General features: G+C 45.1%; 1 protein-coding gene across 4 annotated transcripts in view; it reads right to left on the bottom strand.

The window, feature by feature from the left end:
- The window catches only part of IQSEC3 (IQ motif and Sec7 domain ArfGEF 3), a 103,412-nt gene that overhangs the window by 8,175 nt on the left and 74,999 nt on the right, over positions 1–20,238 (bottom strand). For 2 of the 4 annotated variants that reach the window (XM_021535076.3, XM_021535075.3), the window contains exons 5-14: positions 18,615–18,776; positions 8,879–9,001; positions 8,065–8,231; positions 5,840–5,979; positions 4,936–5,061; positions 3,757–3,856; positions 1,552–1,713; positions 741–833; positions 256–299; positions 93–172 (exon numbers count right to left, since the gene is read on the bottom strand). In XM_021535076.3, coding sequence (XP_021390751.1) covers positions 98–172; positions 256–299; positions 741–833; positions 1,552–1,713; positions 3,757–3,856; positions 4,936–5,061; positions 5,840–5,979; positions 8,065–8,231; positions 8,879–9,001; positions 18,615–18,776 — 1,192 coding nt within the window. In that variant the 3' untranslated portion in view covers positions 93–97. The remainder of the gene's footprint in view (positions 1–92; positions 173–255; positions 300–740; positions 834–1,551; positions 1,714–3,756; positions 3,857–4,935; positions 5,062–5,839; positions 5,980–8,064; positions 8,232–8,878; positions 9,002–18,614; positions 18,777–20,238) is intronic. The other 2 variants (XM_021535074.3, XM_021535077.4) reach the window with 1 other exon arrangement.

Genomic DNA, 20,238 nt, shown 5'->3' with positions numbered 1-20,238 from the left:
CGTTTGGGAGCTTGGTCCGTGAAGGATGTTACAGTTAAAGAAACGGATTGAAAATGCTTTGAAGTTTAGTTTGGATTTGAAAGTTGTATTACCCGTCCTAGCAGTAACTTTTAATTGTATCTCTGGAAATTGGTAAAATTGTCAGTCTGGCTGGGGAGGCATTGATTAAAACCTGAGAAAAGAAACAACAGAGAATGTGAGAAGTGCTGAAGTGAGAGAGAATTACTTACCTCAGCTGCTCTGCACTCTACTTACCTCCACTGTGCTGTCCAAGACCTTCTCCCCCAAATCCTTCTTGCCTTTGAAATAAAACAAAATATCTCACTCATGAGATCTGCCCCTCTAGTCAAGAGCTGGCCCTCATACTGTGGACTGGAGACTTAAAAGGAGAGGTGCAAGGCCAATCTAGACCCTCTTGCAACCTGTTAGCTGCTTAGTGGGTTAAGTTTTATCAGCTCAGGGAAGAAAATTGGGCCAGGTTCTTCAGAAGTTACCCATGCTCTATCAGTAACAGCTCTTTACCAGGTATTACAGCTACAGAATGGGTAATGAAACTTCAAGGGTTTTCCTAGGGTATTTGAAGAATGTATATGCTCTTGTATTTCCACTATTAGGCCAAAGCTAAAGAGCACAAAACTGAACACTTCTTTTTGCAGTTATTCTCACAGGAACCAGCCAGAACATATTTGCAAAGGCAGCACTTCTAGACCAAAAAAGTTGGGTGCTGGGTGTCCTTTTACCTGTTGGAGAGCCTTGCTTAGACTGCAGTTCCATCTGGGCTCCATTGGTCCTTAAGGAGAGATTTTTTGTCCCTTGCTGTTTCTCCAGTTCCCCTGCAAAACAGATATATGGAAATAAATGAGGGGAGGGATGGAGGGAAGGTCGCCAGCATATTGAAGGAACAAAATGGGAAGTCAGCAAGGAGAATAAATGCAAGGAAATCACAAGTGAGTGTCAAGAAGGGAGAGAAAAGAAAAAACAGAAAATGGAGACGATTTGATATGTGAAAAAACTTAGGTATCTATAGGATCTTCTACATATGACCTACATTTACACAGCATTGGCTACTGCTGCAATGAGATGGGGACCACTGCAGCTGAGCTACTTTGGCTCATCAGTCTGTACATAGAAAGGCTCCATGGACATCTTGTCTGTATGAGGCCATGGAGTGACAGACTGCTTGCCCTCAGGACAACTCTGTTAAAGGTACAAGATCTATCCCAGGTATTTACAGGTCATATTTGCATAGTCAAAGGAGTATGGCACAGAAAAGAATCTTCTGGGTGTGACAGTTTAAGCTTCCCTATTCCAGGCTGCTGTATCTGCCTCCCTGTTTCATAAGCATAGTAAGTAGTTGAGTCCTTCCATTTTTCCTGCTGGCCAGTGGTCAGAGTGCTTTTCCACCCTGTCACTGAACCCAGGAACATCATGTGCAGACTGTGCTGCTCATCCTTTTGGCCCCTGTTCCTGAAGACTTCCTTTATCCTTTTTGCCTTGTAGTCACATGCAGTGTGATGGCATTGGAATGTGAATTGTATGAGAGACCCTTACATTCAATTCGTATCTGTTCCAGTTCTGTCACTTCTGCTATTGACTCTTTCAGGTCTTCCACAAACTTCTGCATTTCCTCAGCACCCAGAGCACAGAAGTGTAGTACCTGTTTTTTCTCTGAGCCTGAAACTGGAGTCACCAGTGTAATGCCATGGGGGTAATCTGAAAAAAAAAAAAAAAGTGCCAACAAAATAAAGAGCTGTTAGGCATTCTTGCTGGAGTAGTTGGCTGTTTTGGTACATCTGAAGGACAGAGAGTTTTCAGCATGAGTCCAGTGGAATTGCACACCCAGAGTTTGTCACACTGCCAACTGTGGGAACCTGCAGCACTGCAGCCCTCCAAGAGAACAGAAGGACCAAGCTGCAGCAGCAAGGCAAGTGTCACCAGCACCACAGTGCTGCCAAAACCAGAGAACTCTAGTTCTTAGTTACTTCTAGTGCAGCACTGGGCCTAGGAAACTGAGCACAGAGGTAAGACTGTAAAGCCTTTCTCAATCTTTGGAAGAATAAACAGTGTTTATGAGGCAAACTACACTTTTTCTCCTGTGGGAGATGCAGCAGGAGAGATTGTCTTCTGGGGTCAGAGCCATTGCATTCACAGTGGCAGGACTTGCCCCCAGATTCTCCTTTCATCTGCAGAGAACACAGGAGGAGTGTTGGCACAGTGTGGGTGGGGAGCTCATTGCACTCTGCAGTGAGAGTGGTAAAGGGAAAGATGTGTATTTGTAGGTCTCTGCTTAGTACTCCTCACAGGCAAAACACACAGGAATGTAAATGAAAGACCATGCCCAGAGAGTGAAAATAAACAGCAAATGTTTTGAAGATCAGGTTTGTGTGCAAGGAGGTGATGACTGGAGATTCAGCCAAGAGAACATGAGAATGCAGAGAACTTGCCACACTTTTGACTAGACTTCCTCTATCATTTGCTCAATGGCTGGTGGTTTCAATCCCTTTCCTCGTTTTCTTTCACATTCCTCTAAATTTAATTTCTGTCTTTCCCTGTCCTGCTTTCCTTCCTTTACTAGCCTTCCCTTATTAGCCTTTCTTTATTAGCCTTCCTTTATCAGTCTTTCCCAAACAAGCCACAGCCTTACCTGTTATTTTCAGCCAGCCCTCTGCTCCCCCTGTTTGCATGCCAAGCTCTTTTCCTGCCTTGTGTCTCTCTCACCTGTTCAGATCACAAGATCTTCGTGACATTTGTTTTACTGTCTTTGCAGGGGATACACAAAAGGGCACCTTTGCCAGAAGATTTGGACACTCCCAGGATAGTCATGCTGCCCCTAAAAGCTGATTCCAGCTCTGATGGTGCCTCCTGGGGATGCTCAGGTATGAATGGCCCTTGAGTTCACAAGGATGTGGGAGCCTCTGCATGCTGCAGAGTAGGGTGTTGGGAGAGTGACTCATGCTGCCAGTAGAGGAGGGAGAGAAAAGGCTTAGTATAGCCACACTGATGCTACATTTTGCCTTCCTTGCAGCATATTCTCCATGTGTTCACAATGGAGAGCATTGTGATCCCAGGGACATCAGCCATGCTTGCCTGGGACTGCTGTGCTGCTCCTCTGCCTGTGCCAGCAGGAAGCCTGCCTGTTTCTGGAACTCCTGCACGGCACAACCAGCCCCAGTCATGACACATCATGGCTCTATTCCCAGACCATCAAGGTCAGGCTGACTAGGGCTGGCCTCCCGCCATGCTTTGGTGGGTATTTTTCCAAGGGCTCTGCCTCTGCCTTGGGAAGCTCTCAGCACAGCATGGCACTGTGCAGGGAGGTGGCAGCAGCACTCTGTCAGCATCAAAGGCAGCAGTGGGGGTTGTGACTTTGGCCATGACAAGAGAGGGGCTAAAGCTGGCAGCAGCAGTTCTGTCAACAAGATTCTGCACCAACAGTTGGCTTCTGGGAGCTCAGTAGGATGTATATGGGGATTGTTTCCCCCAGTCTTCACCACTGGTGTTGTCCCTGCCACCATAACAAGCCAGATCCTTCAATGAGGCCCTTCTGCAGATGCTCAGACCTAGAAGGGGTACCAGGAGCTTCTTCTCAGCACAGTATACCTAAAGAGTCATCTCCTTGGCACAAGTCTCAGTTTTCTCTCCTCCACTTTTAACTTTGACAGAATCTCTCTCCTACTGCAAAGTCACACATGCCCCTCCCTCCTTCTCCTTTTCCCTGCCAAACCCCTCCAGGAAACCCAGGAGCAGTGGACTTACACTCATTCTCAAAGAGATGGAACTGCATCCCTAGCAGGCCGACTGACTTGCAAAATGTGTATGTTGAGGAGCTTTTCTTCTTCGGGCAAAGCTTGAGGATCTGTTGGAGGGAGAGAAGCATCATTGGTGCTGGGGAACAGTGAGGCAAGAACGATGCAAACTGCTCAAAGCAAAAAAGTTCTGTTAAGTGTACATGGGAGCAATGTTTGCTGAATGACTGGCTCTTTGCTGGAGAGCTGCCTGGAATGCTGCACTTGTTACAACACTTCTGGAATCCTGTAGGCATCTCCCTGGGCTCACTCAGCTCTCTCCCAGAGGTGCTTGATTACCACATGTTGACTTTGAAAGGGTAATTCTCTTCACCAAGGAACAGATCAAAAGGCAAAGGGAAGCCTGTCATAAATACCTTAGAGCTGGGAGCAAGAGTGTATGAGAATGCTCTGCTGCCCTTGTACCTCAGCACTAGTTCTTGTGGACCTGGTTTATCCCATGGAGTAGAGGCATAGCAAGGGGCAGACACTCTCCTCAAGTTGATAACTGTGCAAATGGCTGCAGAGGAATAGCTGGGTAAAGCTCTTTTATCCTCTCCTTCTGCAAAAGGTTTTAGGTTTAGCCTTGCATCTACTGCCACCACAGTTTTACTTCACCATTAAATTCAGCAAACTTCCATTTTGTTTTGCCTCCTTCCAGTCTCAGTGTAACTCTGCTCTCCTGTACCTGCATAATTCCATTGCTGGAGCAGGACACTTTCAAAAATACTGTACACATTTGGTTTGGTAAGTACTATGTAGTCTGCTACATCCTTTTCCATGTTAGGAGGCAGTGATTTTAAAGTGTCTGGCAGGAAAGATTTAAAGGGCATGAGAGGGCTCTGTCTACTGTAGTACAAACAAAGAAATGATCCTCCCTTTCATGAAATGAACCACCCTGCTGGCAAAGGCATGAGAGAGAGCAGTAACTTTGCTTGGATGGCTGTGGGATGTGACAGTTTGTTTTTTCAAGGGTTTACTGTAGGTTTTTAACAGTGAAGGGTACAGAGCTGTGTCTCACAAGGTTGATGAACTGGGAGCTGTCCTTAGAACAGAGGGAAAATGGATGTTGTGGACTGGTTTCAGATGTCCTTACAGAAACCAGGACAGGTTTTATTACTGCAGTGCCTAATTGCCAAAGCACACTCACCACCAGCAGGTCATTGAAGAGGAAGACTTCCCTTTGGTGAGCTGCCTGCTTCTGCACTTTGTTCACATCGGTCACTTCAAACAGGCGGCTGCAGCACACCAGCCGGCGGTGGGGCACCGACAGGACCTGCAGAGAGCACACAAGGGCATGCAGGGGCTGAAGAAGGGGCCACTGTGGGTCTCCCCCAACTCAGACTGCACAACCCTGGCCAGTGACACAATTCCACCCCTCTGCCCAGACAAATCACCTCCTCACCACCGCTCCTTACCACCAATTTTCCTGCTAGTGCAGTAACAGAGAAAGCCTTTGCAACCTTCTTGCTCACACATTCTCTCTCTGGCTTCCAATCCTTGGGTCACCGCTCATCCTTTCTCACCCCACTGGACATCTGCAGGTTTTCTGAGCTTTGAGAAATCATCTTGCTTTATTTTGGATAAACAGTATGTATGTTCTTGCCCTACAGATTGGTTACTGCCAAAGAAGGTGTCTGTACTTTGGGGATCTCTTAATCCCAACAATTTTTAGGGAACTCATTAGAGACAGACAGGTAAAATTATTTTCTATCACTTTGCCTTTCACTTCCTACACCCTTAAAAGGCCTGAAAGTTTGAAACACTGCAGACCTATCAGTTGAGCCAGCCAGGACATACAGTAAAATTCATGGGCAAACAATTACAGCACTAGATACTATAAACTCTGGCCAAGGAGATGCCTCAAAATTAGGAAAGAATGAGATAGCAGGAAATAAAGAGTTTGGAGAAAAAGGAGTACATCTGTAGAGACAAGCAAGGAAAGTATTATGCAAGAGAAGAAAGGCATAGTGGAAAAACACAGAAGAGAGGGCAGGGAGAGAGGTGGGGGACAGAGGGGCTGAGTGGGTGCCAGCAGGTTTATGGATGCTCACCGTTTTCATTCCAACGATGGACTTCTCCACTTTAGTGACATAAGTTACATGGTCCTCATTAGATTTTAGCTCTTTCTGCTGGATCCTCTCATAGATCCCCACCACCAGCTCCCGAGGGATGTCAGCACCGTCGTCCACCCCTGCCAAACACAGAAAATGTTGGGCAGGCCAGCCAGAGAGAAGACAAGGGAAGAACCAGTGGTCCCTGGAAGGTCACTACTGCCTCTGCACTGTGCAGTGCTGGGAAGGCTGAAGGGGAATAGCAATACTTCACTTTAGGCTGTCTTCTTTGTTTCTCTAATGCATCTAATACACCAGTAGGAGAGACTGACATCCCTAAGGCCAATGCAGTGGATTTCATAATTCCATTGCTCTGCATGGTGGCTCCTTTCCATGTGTTTCCTAAGGTTTTATAGCCACAATTTCACATTCATATATCTTGGGCCACGCAGCAGTAACCCCTGCATTGATTTTGTATCATCAGAAGTGCTATATGTGGAGAAGGCCTATGATGGGATTCAGCGGCTTTTCCTGCCAAGACAAGCATCATCTCTCCTTGTCTGCTTGGTGGCCTCTACCATTTTCCTCTGTGTTGTCTCCTAGGAATAATACTTTCCTGCTATTCTGTTTGTGGTATTTTAGCCTTGACCCTTCCCCTTTCCTCTTTTACATCTCCTTAGATAATTCTCCATATTTTGCTGTCTGGCCCTTCAGAGGCTTGCAGAAATGGTTTTTTTCACCCTTCCCTGAGCCAAACACTGAAAACCAAGTTTCCAGTCCTTCCTCCAAACTGAATTCCTCCAGTCATTTTATATTGATTTTCTCTGCATTCCCTCCAGCTCTCTGGTCTGAGATGTACTATCCTGAGTTATGCAGGTGAGGACCTGCTGAGAAATGGAAAGGCATTGAGATGTTCTGCTCCCTTACCTACATCCTTCCAAATGTATCCCAAATAACATGTCAAGCACAGGCTGCTGAAGCTGCTGGCCTGTAGGTGAGTCTGGATTGAACTGTCTCTCCTTATCTGTGATAGGGTGACATTCACTTGCTCGACTGAGTTGTGGTGTGTTGCACAATGGAGGTGAGTGACCTTCATGCTGATTTAATTAATTGCAGTGTGAACTGACAGTTTTAAGGGAACTCTTAATGTAAGCTAACATTAAAAAAACACCTCTCTTTTGTTAGTGCTGCCAATTGTAATACTAAAGGGGGTGATGGCAGGTAGCAGACCCATTCATTATCTGTGGAATTAACTTGAAAGAGGGCCTCAGTGTCACATTATACCAGTCTGAATCAGGTGACAAATTGTGGAAGGTGTGGGAGACTGAGATGACACTTTCTGAACAGCAATCAGGACAAAGAAACAAGCCAAAAGAACCCAGTAAAGTGCAAAATCTTCAGACAAGACAGGAATTTATGTTGGAAAAATGTTGAGGGAGCTTTATATGAATTGCAGATGTGCAGTAAGAGAAACTTGGAAAATGGCTGACCTAGGACGACCTAGGAATGAATATGGCTGGGAAATTAGACAATAATTTGTCTAGACATGATGTCAAAAAGGCCAAACAATACTGAGCTGAGTTAGTAGATCTGAAAATAAGAACAAGGCGGTAGCTCCATATATGAGTATGTTGTGACCACATCTGAAAAAGTGCTTTTAGCAAGATATTACCAGGATGGAAAGGACTGACCTTGAAAATAGAAGAAAATTGATTTGGGGAACTGATGTATCAGAAATTGCAAAGAAGTAATGTATTAATGAACTCTGTCACGCCTACAGTTACTGTAAGTAATTGCAGGTAGTTGAGAAGGGGAATATTTAGCCTGAATAAAAGGAAAATGTGTTCCTATATTCAAAGCAGCAAGTAGGGATTGTTTAGCACAACCCAGCAGGGTCAATGAAGGATGGAGCTGAACAATAAGAAAATGTAATACAATGGACTGTTTCCGAGCAATGAGATATCTTAAAAGATGAAGCCATCTCTCAAAGGAAAATGATTGGTTTCTGAGAAGGCTGGACGGCTTTCTGCAGAAAACAAAGTTAATTAGAATTTCCCTTCCCCAGCAGCCTAGAAGGTATCTCAAAGGGCCTTCCATTTCTGGCTCACAGGGAAGCAGCACAAGACCTGGAGAAAGGCAGTTCCACTAGGTTTTTCCTGCCTTCATCTAGGCAAAATTTAGAAAAGCAAGTGGGCAAAAAAGGAAAATCAAGGCAGAATCCTCACCTCTCAGATTGCGAATGAAGTCCTCCAGCATCATCTTCCTGTCAGGCTTGATGTTGGGGCTGTACATGTCTGTGTTGAGGAGGATGATTGCAAAGGCCAAGATGAAGATGGTGTCCGGGTTGTGAAACTGCTGGACTACATCTGGGTTACACATGCAGTACCTTTGGCTGCAGCAGGAGGGATGCACACACTTAGCAAGGAACATGGGAGGAAGCCTCTGCTCCAGCTTGGCAATGGCTTTACCACAAGCAGATCATATTCCTTTCACTTCACCTCTCACACATGAGAGAAGGAACCCGCTACTCTCTGAAGGCAAATTTCCCCACCAATGGCTGAAGTATGCCACTGAAACTTCAGCCTTCCTGTTCTCAGGAACCAAAAAAGCAAGTGAGACTGGAGTGGACTCCTCAGAGTGTGTCAGTACATACGTGTAATACAGGAGGGGTCTGCTCCAGCCTGCCTTGCCAAGCATTCCTTTGGATGCACCAAGGGAGAACCAAGCAGCCCTGCAAACCCCTCTGCTTCTCTTCCTGTGAGTCACCAATGAACAGGGAATCCCTTGCTGGAAGCCATATCAGGACTGGCCTCACTCTGGCCCCTGGTACCCTTCATGCCACTGAACATCTGACAAGGCCACAGCTGTGACCTAGCAGTGGCACAGAGGACTCCATCCTTCAGGAGCCCCTCCATGATGCCCTTGTGGAAGGGAAGTCTGTGGGCGTTTTCTCCATGACTGCTGTTCTTTTGCCTTGGGTGTGTTGTGTTCCCTGCTTCCCCTGGCTGCACACTGGGGCTGCAGGGCTCCTTCTCTTACCTGAAAGCCTCGATGAGCCGCTCCACCTTCTGCGCCTCCCCCTGTACACGGATGTGGGCCTGGAATTTCCGCAGGGCTTCGTCCAGCTCCATGCCTGAGAAGTCCATCTCGTCCACCACACAGCTGTGAGAGGGGGACACAGCCTTCATCAGAACATGCTCCACTGGATGATGCCAGGCAGGCTCCTCCACTATGGTACTGAGGCCCAGTCCCCAAGGGAAATCCCATGGGAAGGGCCCTGAGGCATCATTATGACTTCCTGGATTCTGCTTACCATGGGCAGTGATTTCACTCAAGCGACTCCAGCATTCTACAGCTGGTGAGCAATTCTTGTGCTTTACTATATATTTATATATGTGTGTGTGTGTGTATTTATATGTCGCTGTTGAGGCAGGACGGGAATGAAAGAACTCCAGTTCAGAAGGCTAGATGATGTGAGCACTCACTACTTTATTTCAAATACATCGCTCTTTTATAGAGAGCATCGTGCAGACTAATTTCATTGGTCTTAAAGTAAAAACATCGCACACCATTGGTGTGCAGTGAATGACGCACAGTGGCAGAACATATCTATAAACAATGTGAACAACAAGAGAGATAGAGAATTATTTACATTCCTTTGCAACTCTTTCCCAGGCTCTAGCCTGGTTAGAAACTCTCATTTCTATCTGACTGAACTGAGAATACCCATATTTATACACCATCATAGATACATATCACACCACAGACAGCATATACATTCACATGTGCATATACAAAGTATGGGGATATATATATATATATGTATTGATACTTACCTGTATCTATATAGATATATAGACATCTACACTGACATAGGTATTTAGACACCTGTATCAATATCAATAGGACCAGAATCAGCTCAAAGAAAATAGGAAATAGAGGCTGTTGTATGGAAATAGCGTGTAACATTATCTGCTTATCTGGTGTCACTTTGCATTTCAGCATGATTCACTGCCCACTGGAACTTCATGGCCAATTTAGATACCCAAAGAATACCCCAAGATATCTCTCTTATTTCCCACTAAAGCATTCTCATCTTATAAAGGCTTTGTTGTTAGTCTCCAAAACCTACCACTACAGTACTTGCTCCCTGTATTAGCCAAATAATCTACTTGTTATTATTCTTACTGCATGATACTTCAGTCACTTGTAATGACAACACCTTTCTCATGTGGCTTCAGCAAATTCTGTTAGCATATTCCTACCTTTTGTGCTCAGGTCATTACTGCAAGCATTAATCAAAAGAAACCCCTGTTCATAATGTCCCTTAGGCCCAATTTTCCATTTCAGCAGAGTATGTAGGCACTAATGTCTGTATCAGCCAATTTGCTCCTCTGTTTATGATTCCTCTGCTAATTTCTCTCTCTTCCACTCTCAACAAAAATTTCTCATGTCCAAAGCTTTGCTGAAGTCTAGATTTATCCTCTGCACATCCCCTGTCTAGAAAACTAGTTATTCTAACAAAGACAGACATTGAATTAGTCTATTTTCCACTGGCTTTGGCATTATTCTTTCCCAAAAATAAATTTTCAAAACTGAAATACTGTCTGACAGAGGAAGAAAATCATAGGTGCCAAAATCCCACCTTCCTTAAATACAAAGTTACTAATTTGCTAATGGGACCACCTTGACATTAGAAGTGCATTAAAAATTCAAGAGCTTCATATTTTCTGCTGCTTTTTACCTTGGATGCTACTTCTATTAGTCCCTTAACCCCTTTATTGAATTCTTTGTATTGTGTTTGGGTTGCTTTGTCATGTGGTAAAGGATAAACTGATCCCTAATTTAAGGTTATTAGGGAGGAGATTTTCCCCCAGACAGGTTGTCTGGGATTTTATGAGGAGTGGTATAAGGAAAAAAAAGAGGGGGAGGTCATTAGCTCTCTTCTGGATCCTTCTGTTTCCTAGGATTATCAGGAAATTTTTGCCAAATAAACCTCTACTAATAAAGGGATATGCTGTTACCAGTTTCTTCTTTTCTGAGATAAACTGGGGGTGTGTCTGTCGGTCACTTCTAAGTGCTGCAGTTAGCTGTGGGTTGGTGGAAAGTGGTTTGTGAACTAAGCTGTTGAGTGCCATGATTTTTATTCTAGCCTTGCTAGAATAAAAAGCTGTTGCTCAATTCCTCAAATGGGTGAGAGACAGAGTTCAAATGCTCAGAAACATCTCTGCATTCCTCCATTGCCTTGATTCAGGAGTTATCATCATTTAACTGGGATGACAGCCACAGAATAACTTACCAAGAGCTCTGACTGAACATAAAGTGCTTTGTATCTTAGGCTGGACTTGTTACAACCTCAGCTAGCAATTGTGAGCTCTTTCTCTGCATAAAGTCCATATAATTGAAATTCAGAAACAAATAGGGAGCAAGGGAAGAGAATCAAAGGGACTGCTCTCATAGGAAATCTTCTATGAAATATTTTTTTATCTGTCCAAAAGGGTGGACTGCAGAAACATTTGGTAATAAGAAAAACTTCCTTCACTGCATCTTTCCTTATTTATTTTTATTTTTCTCATACTTATACTCAGTCCCTTGGGTTAACATCAAGGCATTCTGCTTCTTGGAATTTATCATTGATAGTAAAAAGTTTTCCTCTTGTTACTCGTTATTGTGTTCACAGCTGCAATCACCTCTGCACTTGGGCTTTTGTTATTATTTTTTAATCCTTTCCAGTGTGCAAGCATTTCTCAGCACTGACCCTGGTGATTTTGCTGCTATTGTTTGCTTCCAGACATGTGAACACTGAGTCATTGCATGCCCCAGGGACACCCGCTAAGGTCACCCTAGTAGCCCCAATCCACCAGCATTAAATCATCTGTCTTTTGCTTACTCCTTCCCTCTTTGATCAGTCTTTCACCCTCCACACAGGCTGCCCTAAAATACCCTCCCCTTTGTACAAATCTCAAGTAATAAAGTCAATGCCCTTAATACAGAAAACATCGAGCCTTCATTAGGACAAGTAGGACAAGGCAGCTGTTCATAGCTCTTTTCAAACTCAAACAGGCATTGCTACTTGAGTTATGCTTGGATTCTCCTATGAGAGTTTATCTCACAGACTGACTGATGCAGGTTTACTTTGTAAATTCTAAGTCCTGTGAGTCTCTTCCATTTGTCTCTCAGTCCAAAGAACAATGTCCCTTGTACTGCTTACTAAGAAAAGTTGACCAGGCAGAAAGGACAGGTTATGATTAATGCTTGATTTGAGCAAAGTCAGCCTGTGCTTGGATTTGATTTATCTGACAAATCCTGTGCCAAAGGTATGAAGAGCAACTCCTGGAGGAGCCATCAGGTACCAATCTGCTATTTCTGCTGTTAGGCAGAAAGAAAGATGGATCAGACTTGTCTGTTACTTTTGTGTGCAAATTTGACACAGCAAAATCCATTCAAAGAGCCAAACAGCCTTGTGCTATGGGTCTGCCATGTTCCTCCTCCTCTTCTAGACAGCTGGAAGTTTTGCAACCTTCCCTGACTTCAGATTCCTGCACAGACTCACATTAACTTTCCAAATGTACTCTGGTAACTGTGTCAGACATCCCCTGAAATATAGCACAACTTTTCTTCATGAAACCAGACCAAGGAGGTCTTTTCTTTCTGAGCTAGAGACCATGGAAGCTGACAAAGGATATGACAGCGGGTGGCTCTCTGCGTCCAAGGAATAAAACAAAAACTTATGTGCACATGCCAAAACCAGTGCTGAGTTCATCCTCCCACAAACGGCTGGACACCTGTGAGATGCCTATTCCAGGAGGCTTGAGAGATTATGATACAGGGACACAGTAATCACCTTATAAAATCTCATGTTCCAACTCCTTCCTGCCCACAAACTTACAACAAGCCACACAAATTGATCTCACAGTGCATCCAGAGATTCATTTAGTCCCCTATCTGCAAGGATATGACTTTGGATATTTGGATCGTATTGTTGGAGTCAGCAGCAAAAACTCTGTCTCCCTGTCTCACGAACAAGAGGGTGGGGGTAGAGGAATCTTGGGCCACCTGTGTGCGTGAGGAGTTTGATCTGTGCTGAGGCATCTCACAACAAGAAGCAGAGAATTCCACACCAGGTTCCAGGACCAAAGAGTGGGCTCCTAGCTGTTGTCTCTGTTGTAGCCTCCTAGGCTAGAGGGAAAAGATCCCCCTAAAAGTGGGTGGACATAATGGCAGAAGAGCTGCAAGGATTTAGCACAGGACTAATCATGGTGAAAGAATCTGTGGCAAAAGGGTTCAGTGAAGACAGGAAGCAGCTGTAACATGTGGGGCTGGGATCTGCTCACCCAAGTGTAATGACCTATTTTCCAGCTTTTCCACTCAGGTGACAATGCAGCAGGAGCTGGAATGCAACTAAAAGCATCTGTAATGAACCTGCAGCCTTCCACTCAGGGAGGGAGCAAGGGGGGAGGCAACCAGGTGGAAAGTTTAAAATCACAAGGCACAAAGATATTAATGAAAACCATCCCTTTTATCAGCCTCCCTGACTCTAAAAGCTTTCTGAAGGTGAATCAGGATTTGCGTGAATTGTAGAAGAGCTCAGTTCCCTGGAAGAAGACTGCCCTGAACATGTGAACTGAACAGAAAGAAAAGTTAGGAGGAATCCCCGATTCCATGCACCAGTGGGCACAGGTGTGTGTCCCAATCCTGCCCTCGCCATCCCCTTGGGAAGGACAGTCTCTACAATGGAGACTACTGCCCACACTAGTCTTCCCTTTCTGGAGAATGCTACAGGATTGGTGTATTGCCTATTTTTCCCCTGGGCTGTCATGCCTACTCACCCTCCCATGGTTGTTGGTAGCCCACATGGCTACTTACTTGGCAATCTGTTCCTTCCTGAGTTTCCCTGGGTACTAGGCAGACTCCAGCTGCACATTCAGCCTGTACAGGCCTGGCATGGGAAGGCTGTTCTTCCTCACATTTGGTGTGTGCTGCAGCCTTGCTTTCAGCTGGAGGTCAGAACTGCCTAACACGTTCTTCCTGCTGTCCTGTTTCCATCCCATCCTTATCTAACGCTCCTGTGATGAAAGTCCCCTACTGATCCTCTGTAGCATTCTCAGTAAGAAGGGGGAAGAAGGCTAGTTTGGGTTAACCTGACAAGTCCATTCTGTCTGTCCAAGAGGAACCTAAGCCTTCTCTAAGAGGCAGTCCCTTTGCTGGGGTCCCAGCTCTGCATGTACCAAGAGCAGCTTTTCTCTCCCTGACCTTCCATGACAGAGGGAGAAGACAACACAGGCTTGACAGACAGGAGACCTGCTCAACCCCAGGGAGAGTTTCTCCAACAGCAACTTCTACTCTTAACCAACCAGCCCCCAACTCAACACAATGTCTCCTCTGCTGGAATCTCTGCCCATTTCTCCTCTGACAACAAGTGGACCAGGACAGCCACATCTGCACTTCCAAATCCCTCAAGCTGAACAAAAGCCATCCAGTATCAGCACAGCTGACTCCATTCATTAAATCACTCACATTATCTTGTTCATGGATGAACTATGAATGGAAGTAATTCCTGAGTCAGGAACAGGGGGAGGTGTAGAATGGATTAAAGTGAAGGAAAGTATGAAGAAAGGAGAATAAAAGCAACAAATAAACACAGAATTAAGAAAGGATGCAAGAATGATGATGTGTCTTATATTAAAACTATGTGTTAATGCCTTGGACCCGACTTTTCCAAAGAAACAGAATTATTTTTCTGCAGTACTTGACAAATAGATTTGATTAAAACTGTTCAGTACCACATGGGTCCTTTAATGGGTCAGGCTACCTCTCTCCAGCTGTATTCCCTGGACTGGTAGACACTGAAACCCTGGGGCAGGTCTCCAGTGATTCCCTCTCGCTAGCTGCAGGACAGCCAGTAGAAGGAGATTCTTGGACCTTACTGGATCTTCTTAGATTCTTCTGGATGCTGATAATAGTGAATGGTTATTTTGTGAGATGCTTAAAATAGGTTACAAGTGGGATTTATGCCCTGCAACACAAAATGCCTAAAAGCTGCAATCCAGACTAAACAAGTACACTGAGGAAAACAACAGTCTTGAGGGCCCTCTCTCTCTCCATTGATAAAAGGAATTCATAAATTTCTAGAAGACACTAAACTTGGTAGTGGCCAACAACAAATGAGAGAAATCCTAGTTTTAAAGACTGAAATCTTTTCTATACAAGAAAATTACATACTGCATCTTCCTAAAGAGGCAGACCTGAGTGGTTCAGTTATCAATGTGTGTGCGTCAATTATAGTCAGAAACTGTTGAAAATCTCCTGCTCTCTCTGTTGTTCCTCTGGCTATCATGTAGAACTACTTGTGAATTATCCAGACACCATTTTTGAGTTCCAAGAAAATCAGTTAAAGGTTGAAAGATAAGAGCAGGAAGATGGAAGTGAGATTATAATTTCAGAGCATTTAGGTGCTGGGCATGAAGAGTGGGAAGGCAAAATAGCACACCAAAGTGCTCAATGCTCATAAACTGCTTACTTCACCTAAACCCCTTCCCTTTTACATAAAAGGCTTTGCAACCAGCATAGCAGTTCTCTGAAGTTTTACATTTACTGGTGGCAGTGAAGTGGGATCATCTGCACAGTGCCAAATGCCACTCTGCACTCCTGACAGCACGAACCAGCTTCACTGTCAGCCAGCGCAGCTTCAGTATCTGCAGAAGCCAAGAGAACTCTGCAGAGTTATGTCTGGACATTACAGCTGAGTCTGGAGTTTGTAACCTGGGCAGCTCTTCCCTGCCTCAAATGCACAAGGGAGGCTGACACTTTTGCAGATGTTTCAAAAGCTGTCCTATTATTTATTCATGCAGCTGAGTTAATTCAACCTGGATGCAATAGAAACATTGCTTACAATACACAATTGCAACATAAGTTTTCACATCAAGCAAAAGCTAAACTAACACAGTAAGTAGCATCAATGATTTAAATTACTTTTCGGAGGTAGAGGAGGCTCCAGGTCATATTTGGGATGTAAAAGAGCACAGACATCTCTACCTGCATACAGGCTTCCTCACTGCAGGTAATCAGAACCTGTCCAAGCACTACTGCCTGCTTATGGCCACCCTGCCTGGGCATTTGACCTCAGCAGGACAAAGTGCCTGTTCTTCTTCTGCCCATTTGGGCCACAAAAATTACTGTGGTATTGGGCAAATCATGCAAAAGCTTCTGTATGAACTCTCCTGTCTGCTGCATGCTCTCCAGGGAATATCATGTACCTTAACATTTCTAAGTGTGGGTGGATGTGGGGACAGCAAGACAGCCCTTGCAGAGTCTATTCTCCCAACCCGTGTCACTGTTTCTGAGCTAGTTTGATGGGAGTTGGATGGGGAATGAGAACCAGGCAAGGTCTTAGACAGTTCTAAAATGCCAAAAGATCTTTGATCTGCCTCTTGCTCCCATAGAAACAGCTCGTAAGTTGTGACCAGCCCTTAGATACAGTGCACTGGAAATGCCAGCACACTAGACTACACTGCCAGCCTTCTTTTTCCTGCACCATGGACAGGAAAAATATCCAGGATTATAATTCTGGGCCATGAGTTCTCCTTTCAATGCCTTATTTCCATGCATGGCACACTATTGGGTGTGCAGCCATTGCCCATCCAGCTCTCACAAGCAGCTGATGAAAAATTTGCTTGCAAAACCCACCAACTATGCTCAAGCATACCCCCAAGCAGTGAACTGGGACAAGAAGAAAGTACCTTCAAATGACACAGCTACAACCAGCTGAATGTTCATGTTTGTTTTTTTTTCCTGTTTTAGAATATTCTACATATATTTTAGGTCCACTTTTATCTTTGCCTTTATGGAAGATGAATCAGGCGTTCATTGTGAAGAGGGGATGGCAGCACAGATTGTTAGTGCAAGCATATCATGTTGCCTGGCGAGATCAGACACAGGTTGGAACCCTGAACTCAGACCCAGTTGTTTGATACATGCTCAAGGACACACAGTCCCTGCCCAAGATGTACACACATGTACACACAGCCTCAATATCTCGGTCCCCATCTTTGAGCCTTGTTTTCTACAGATGTTAATAGGATGGGCAAGGTCACTCCTTCCCTGAGTATTTGGAGTGTTACCATGAGAGGGGCAGTGGAAACTTCGAATAATGAGCATGATGGAGTAGGGCCACCTGCTCCAATGGCCCCTATGCCTCATGCAGAAACAAGACAGGCAACCCTAGTGTAGAAGATCCTGGGCACTGAGGTTGGGAGGCTGACACCAGGCTTTGCAATAGGCACTGTTCCCAGGAGCTGCTAGCACTGAGTTTGTAGTCCCATGTGAGGCAGAGGAACATGGTCATTTGCAGGGATGATGCCAAGTTTACGATTAAATGGAAGTGTCAGCCTACTGTTGTTGCAATATTTCCAGGTGCGTGCAGAGGCTAGGTTTGGACTTGAGCAGATTATCTGTGAGGGGAAGCAGCCCACAAAATGCTTACTGGAGAAAAAGAAGCAATTACTTTTAATTGCAGTTCTCAGTGTGAAGAGACTGGACAGCACATGTGTCTTGCTGCTGGACAAATCAACACTTCTACAGTATATTAACAAAAGAGATGGCCCAAAGGTCAGGTAGGTACCTGCAGCAATAAGAAGCAGCAATTGCAGCTGGAATTAATTTTAAAATCTAGGCCTAGATTTGGGTCTTGAACTTTGGCATCCTCCAGTCCTTCTCTGGAGTAGAAGTGGTATGTGGATGGCATTTGGAGCTTCTTTATGGTTTAGTTCAAGAGAAACCACTGCAAAATTCAAGGGAAATAGAGAACATTTTGGAAAATGGAAGAATGTACTAAAAGACCCAGTGCAAAAGACTTCCAGCCTAATGGAAAGGCAGATCTCACTAAGAGCTGTGCTTTTGCATAATGAAAGAAAGACGCAGCTGAGTGCTGGTCATGCCTTGAAATGGGTAAATGGGTCTCTGAATGAACTCTACTTGAAAGAGGAGAGATTTGCAGGCTGAGAGATGCGTCGCTTGTGACCAGGAGAGGCTCACAGTGAGAGAATTGAAGGTAACAATCCAGCAAAGGAGAGAATTGAAGGTAACAATCCAGTAAAGGCAGCCACTGAACAGAAGGAAACCTCAGATTTTGTTCTGAAAAGGGGAAGTTCAGCTTGTTGGAGATTTTTGAGTGGGGATGTTCCTCAGTGCTGCATGGCTGCTCTGGCCACAACAAGCCCTTAGTAGCATGTTTTCATATGCAGGACTCATCATCACAAATAGGACCTTGTAATTATCCTCATAATGCAGTTGGACAAACTCAAAGGGCCACAAATTTCCAACATGGACAGAAAGAGAACTGAGTATGTAGCCAGCATTCACTTCTCCCTGCTGGTCTCACAGGAAGAAGCATATATTTTTCCTCCTCTGTCTCTCTTAGTACTTCCCAGAAGGCATCAGAGGTACTTTACATGGATGGGATGAGACATCAGCCAAAGAGTTTCCCAGCCCCCAAAACAGCCAGCATCACTTGTTCTGCCACCTGACAGCACTGAGCCCCTGCTAGGTGAACTCAGGCCTCCTGAGGAAGGACTGAAATGAAAGAATTGATGATATGAAGGGTGACACACATAGCTGAGAAATGTGTTGAGGGATGCCAGATAGGGAGTAGCAATGGTGGAGTTCCTAAAGAATGGGGGCAAAGGGGCATGGAGTGCTTGCTGGTGCAGCCAGGGGCAGAGTGGGCTGGAAACTCCTTTAGAGTGGAGGGAGGAGGGGAAAAGATTTCCACACTTACTCCAGAACATCCCTGTTGAACTGCTTCTTGCTGTTGCCCAGGAATTCCCCAATCATCTGGCGGCTGAGACCTTTCCGCTGCAGCAAAAAGTGTGCCACCCCAATGGGGGTGTCTGGGATGAAGCCTCGGGAGATCAGGAACTGGATCCCTTTGTCTGGGTTTCTGGAAGGCAAGGACAGAGATATTATGAGTTTGCATGAGCTCTTGGAGGCATTGTTGCCTCTGGCTCACCCCATGACTTGCATCAATGCAGCCCTTGCTATGTGCCTGGACTCCGATGCCTTCATGTATGTGTGAGGAACAGGAGCGATTTGGGTTAGGAAAAGTGACTTGCTGTGTGCCCCTCTAGCTGCTGCTGAGGACAAAAAGATGTCATAGGACCTGCTGTGTCACTTGCAGCACCTGCTGTCACCTGGTAACCACAAGTGGCATCCCGCTGCCACAATGAATCCTACTGCATTGTACCACGCCTCATTAGTGACTCTTCTGCCATCCATCTGCTCGAGTCAGAGGCTCTTCCCTCTGTGAAGAAACTTAGGAGAAAATGCTGCCATGGTCTATGGGCAAACGAGGCTCAAGGCTCCAAGGGGCATAACCAAAAGTGGACACTTTTTCTGTTAAACAAATAATTTTGTTTTTCATACATTTTCAACGTTCATTGTAGAGTGATACATTTTTACGTTTCTCACCTGAGCTTGATGTTGGCTGCCTAAACAGAAATCCCATACTCAGATTTGTTTATCTCTGCTCTACTTCCCCCACCCTTGGCTGTGTTTCAGTTCCCATCTCTATTGATTCATGCCCTCAGGCAAAAATCTTCGTGTGTGAGAGAAGGCACCCAGAGAATGCTTTGTCAGAAGAAGGGAGGGAGCAGTGTGCAGCTCCCAGACAGAGGGCTTTTCTCCCTCTATGGCTGTGAGCATCTCTCTGAGAACAGGTCTGGTGCTGAGTGGGCCTGATTGCCTAGCTCTGGGAGTGATTTTCTTCTTCTTAATGTGCCTGTGCCTGCACACACAGCTCTTACAGAAGCAGAGTGGTTTGGGTTGGGAGTGACCTTTAAAGGCCATGTACTCCAACCCTCCTGCAGTGAGTGGGGACATTTTCAACTAGATAAGGTTGCTCAGAGAACCCTCCAACCTGATATTGTATATCTCCAGGGACGAGGCATCCACCACCTCTCTGGACAATCTGTACCAGTGTTTCACCACCTTCATTGTAAAAATCTTCTTCCTTACATCTATCTAAACTGGCCCTCCTTCAGTTTAACAGCATTACCCCAGTTTCTATTGCCAGAGGCCCTGATAAAACATCTGTCCCCATCTTTCTGTCCTGGTTTATAAGCCCCTGTGTACCCCAAGAGTGGCTGTGAGCCTATGTGGTGCCTGTCTCACAACTCAGACAAGAACAAACAATATATGTGTATTGGGCAGGAAGTTTTCCTCTTCTTTTTCAGTCTGTGCCACTGAAGGATCTCTGTCATGATGCATTGTGCTGAGGTGAATCACTGCAATGGCAGGAAGATTGCCACATTTCTTTGGTTCTCTGAGCTGGTGAGTGGAGAGAGGTAAGAGGGTGACTTCATTGAATAATGTAATCCTTCCATCATTAATCCAAATCAGGGTTC

This window comes from Lonchura striata, chromosome 1A (assembly GCF_050655825.1).
Source record: "Lonchura striata isolate lonStrDom1 chromosome 1A, ASM5065582v1, whole genome shotgun sequence".
Lineage (NCBI taxonomy): Eukaryota > Metazoa > Chordata > Aves > Passeriformes > Estrildidae > Lonchura > Lonchura striata.
This window is presented reverse-complemented; position numbering and strand designations above follow the sequence as displayed.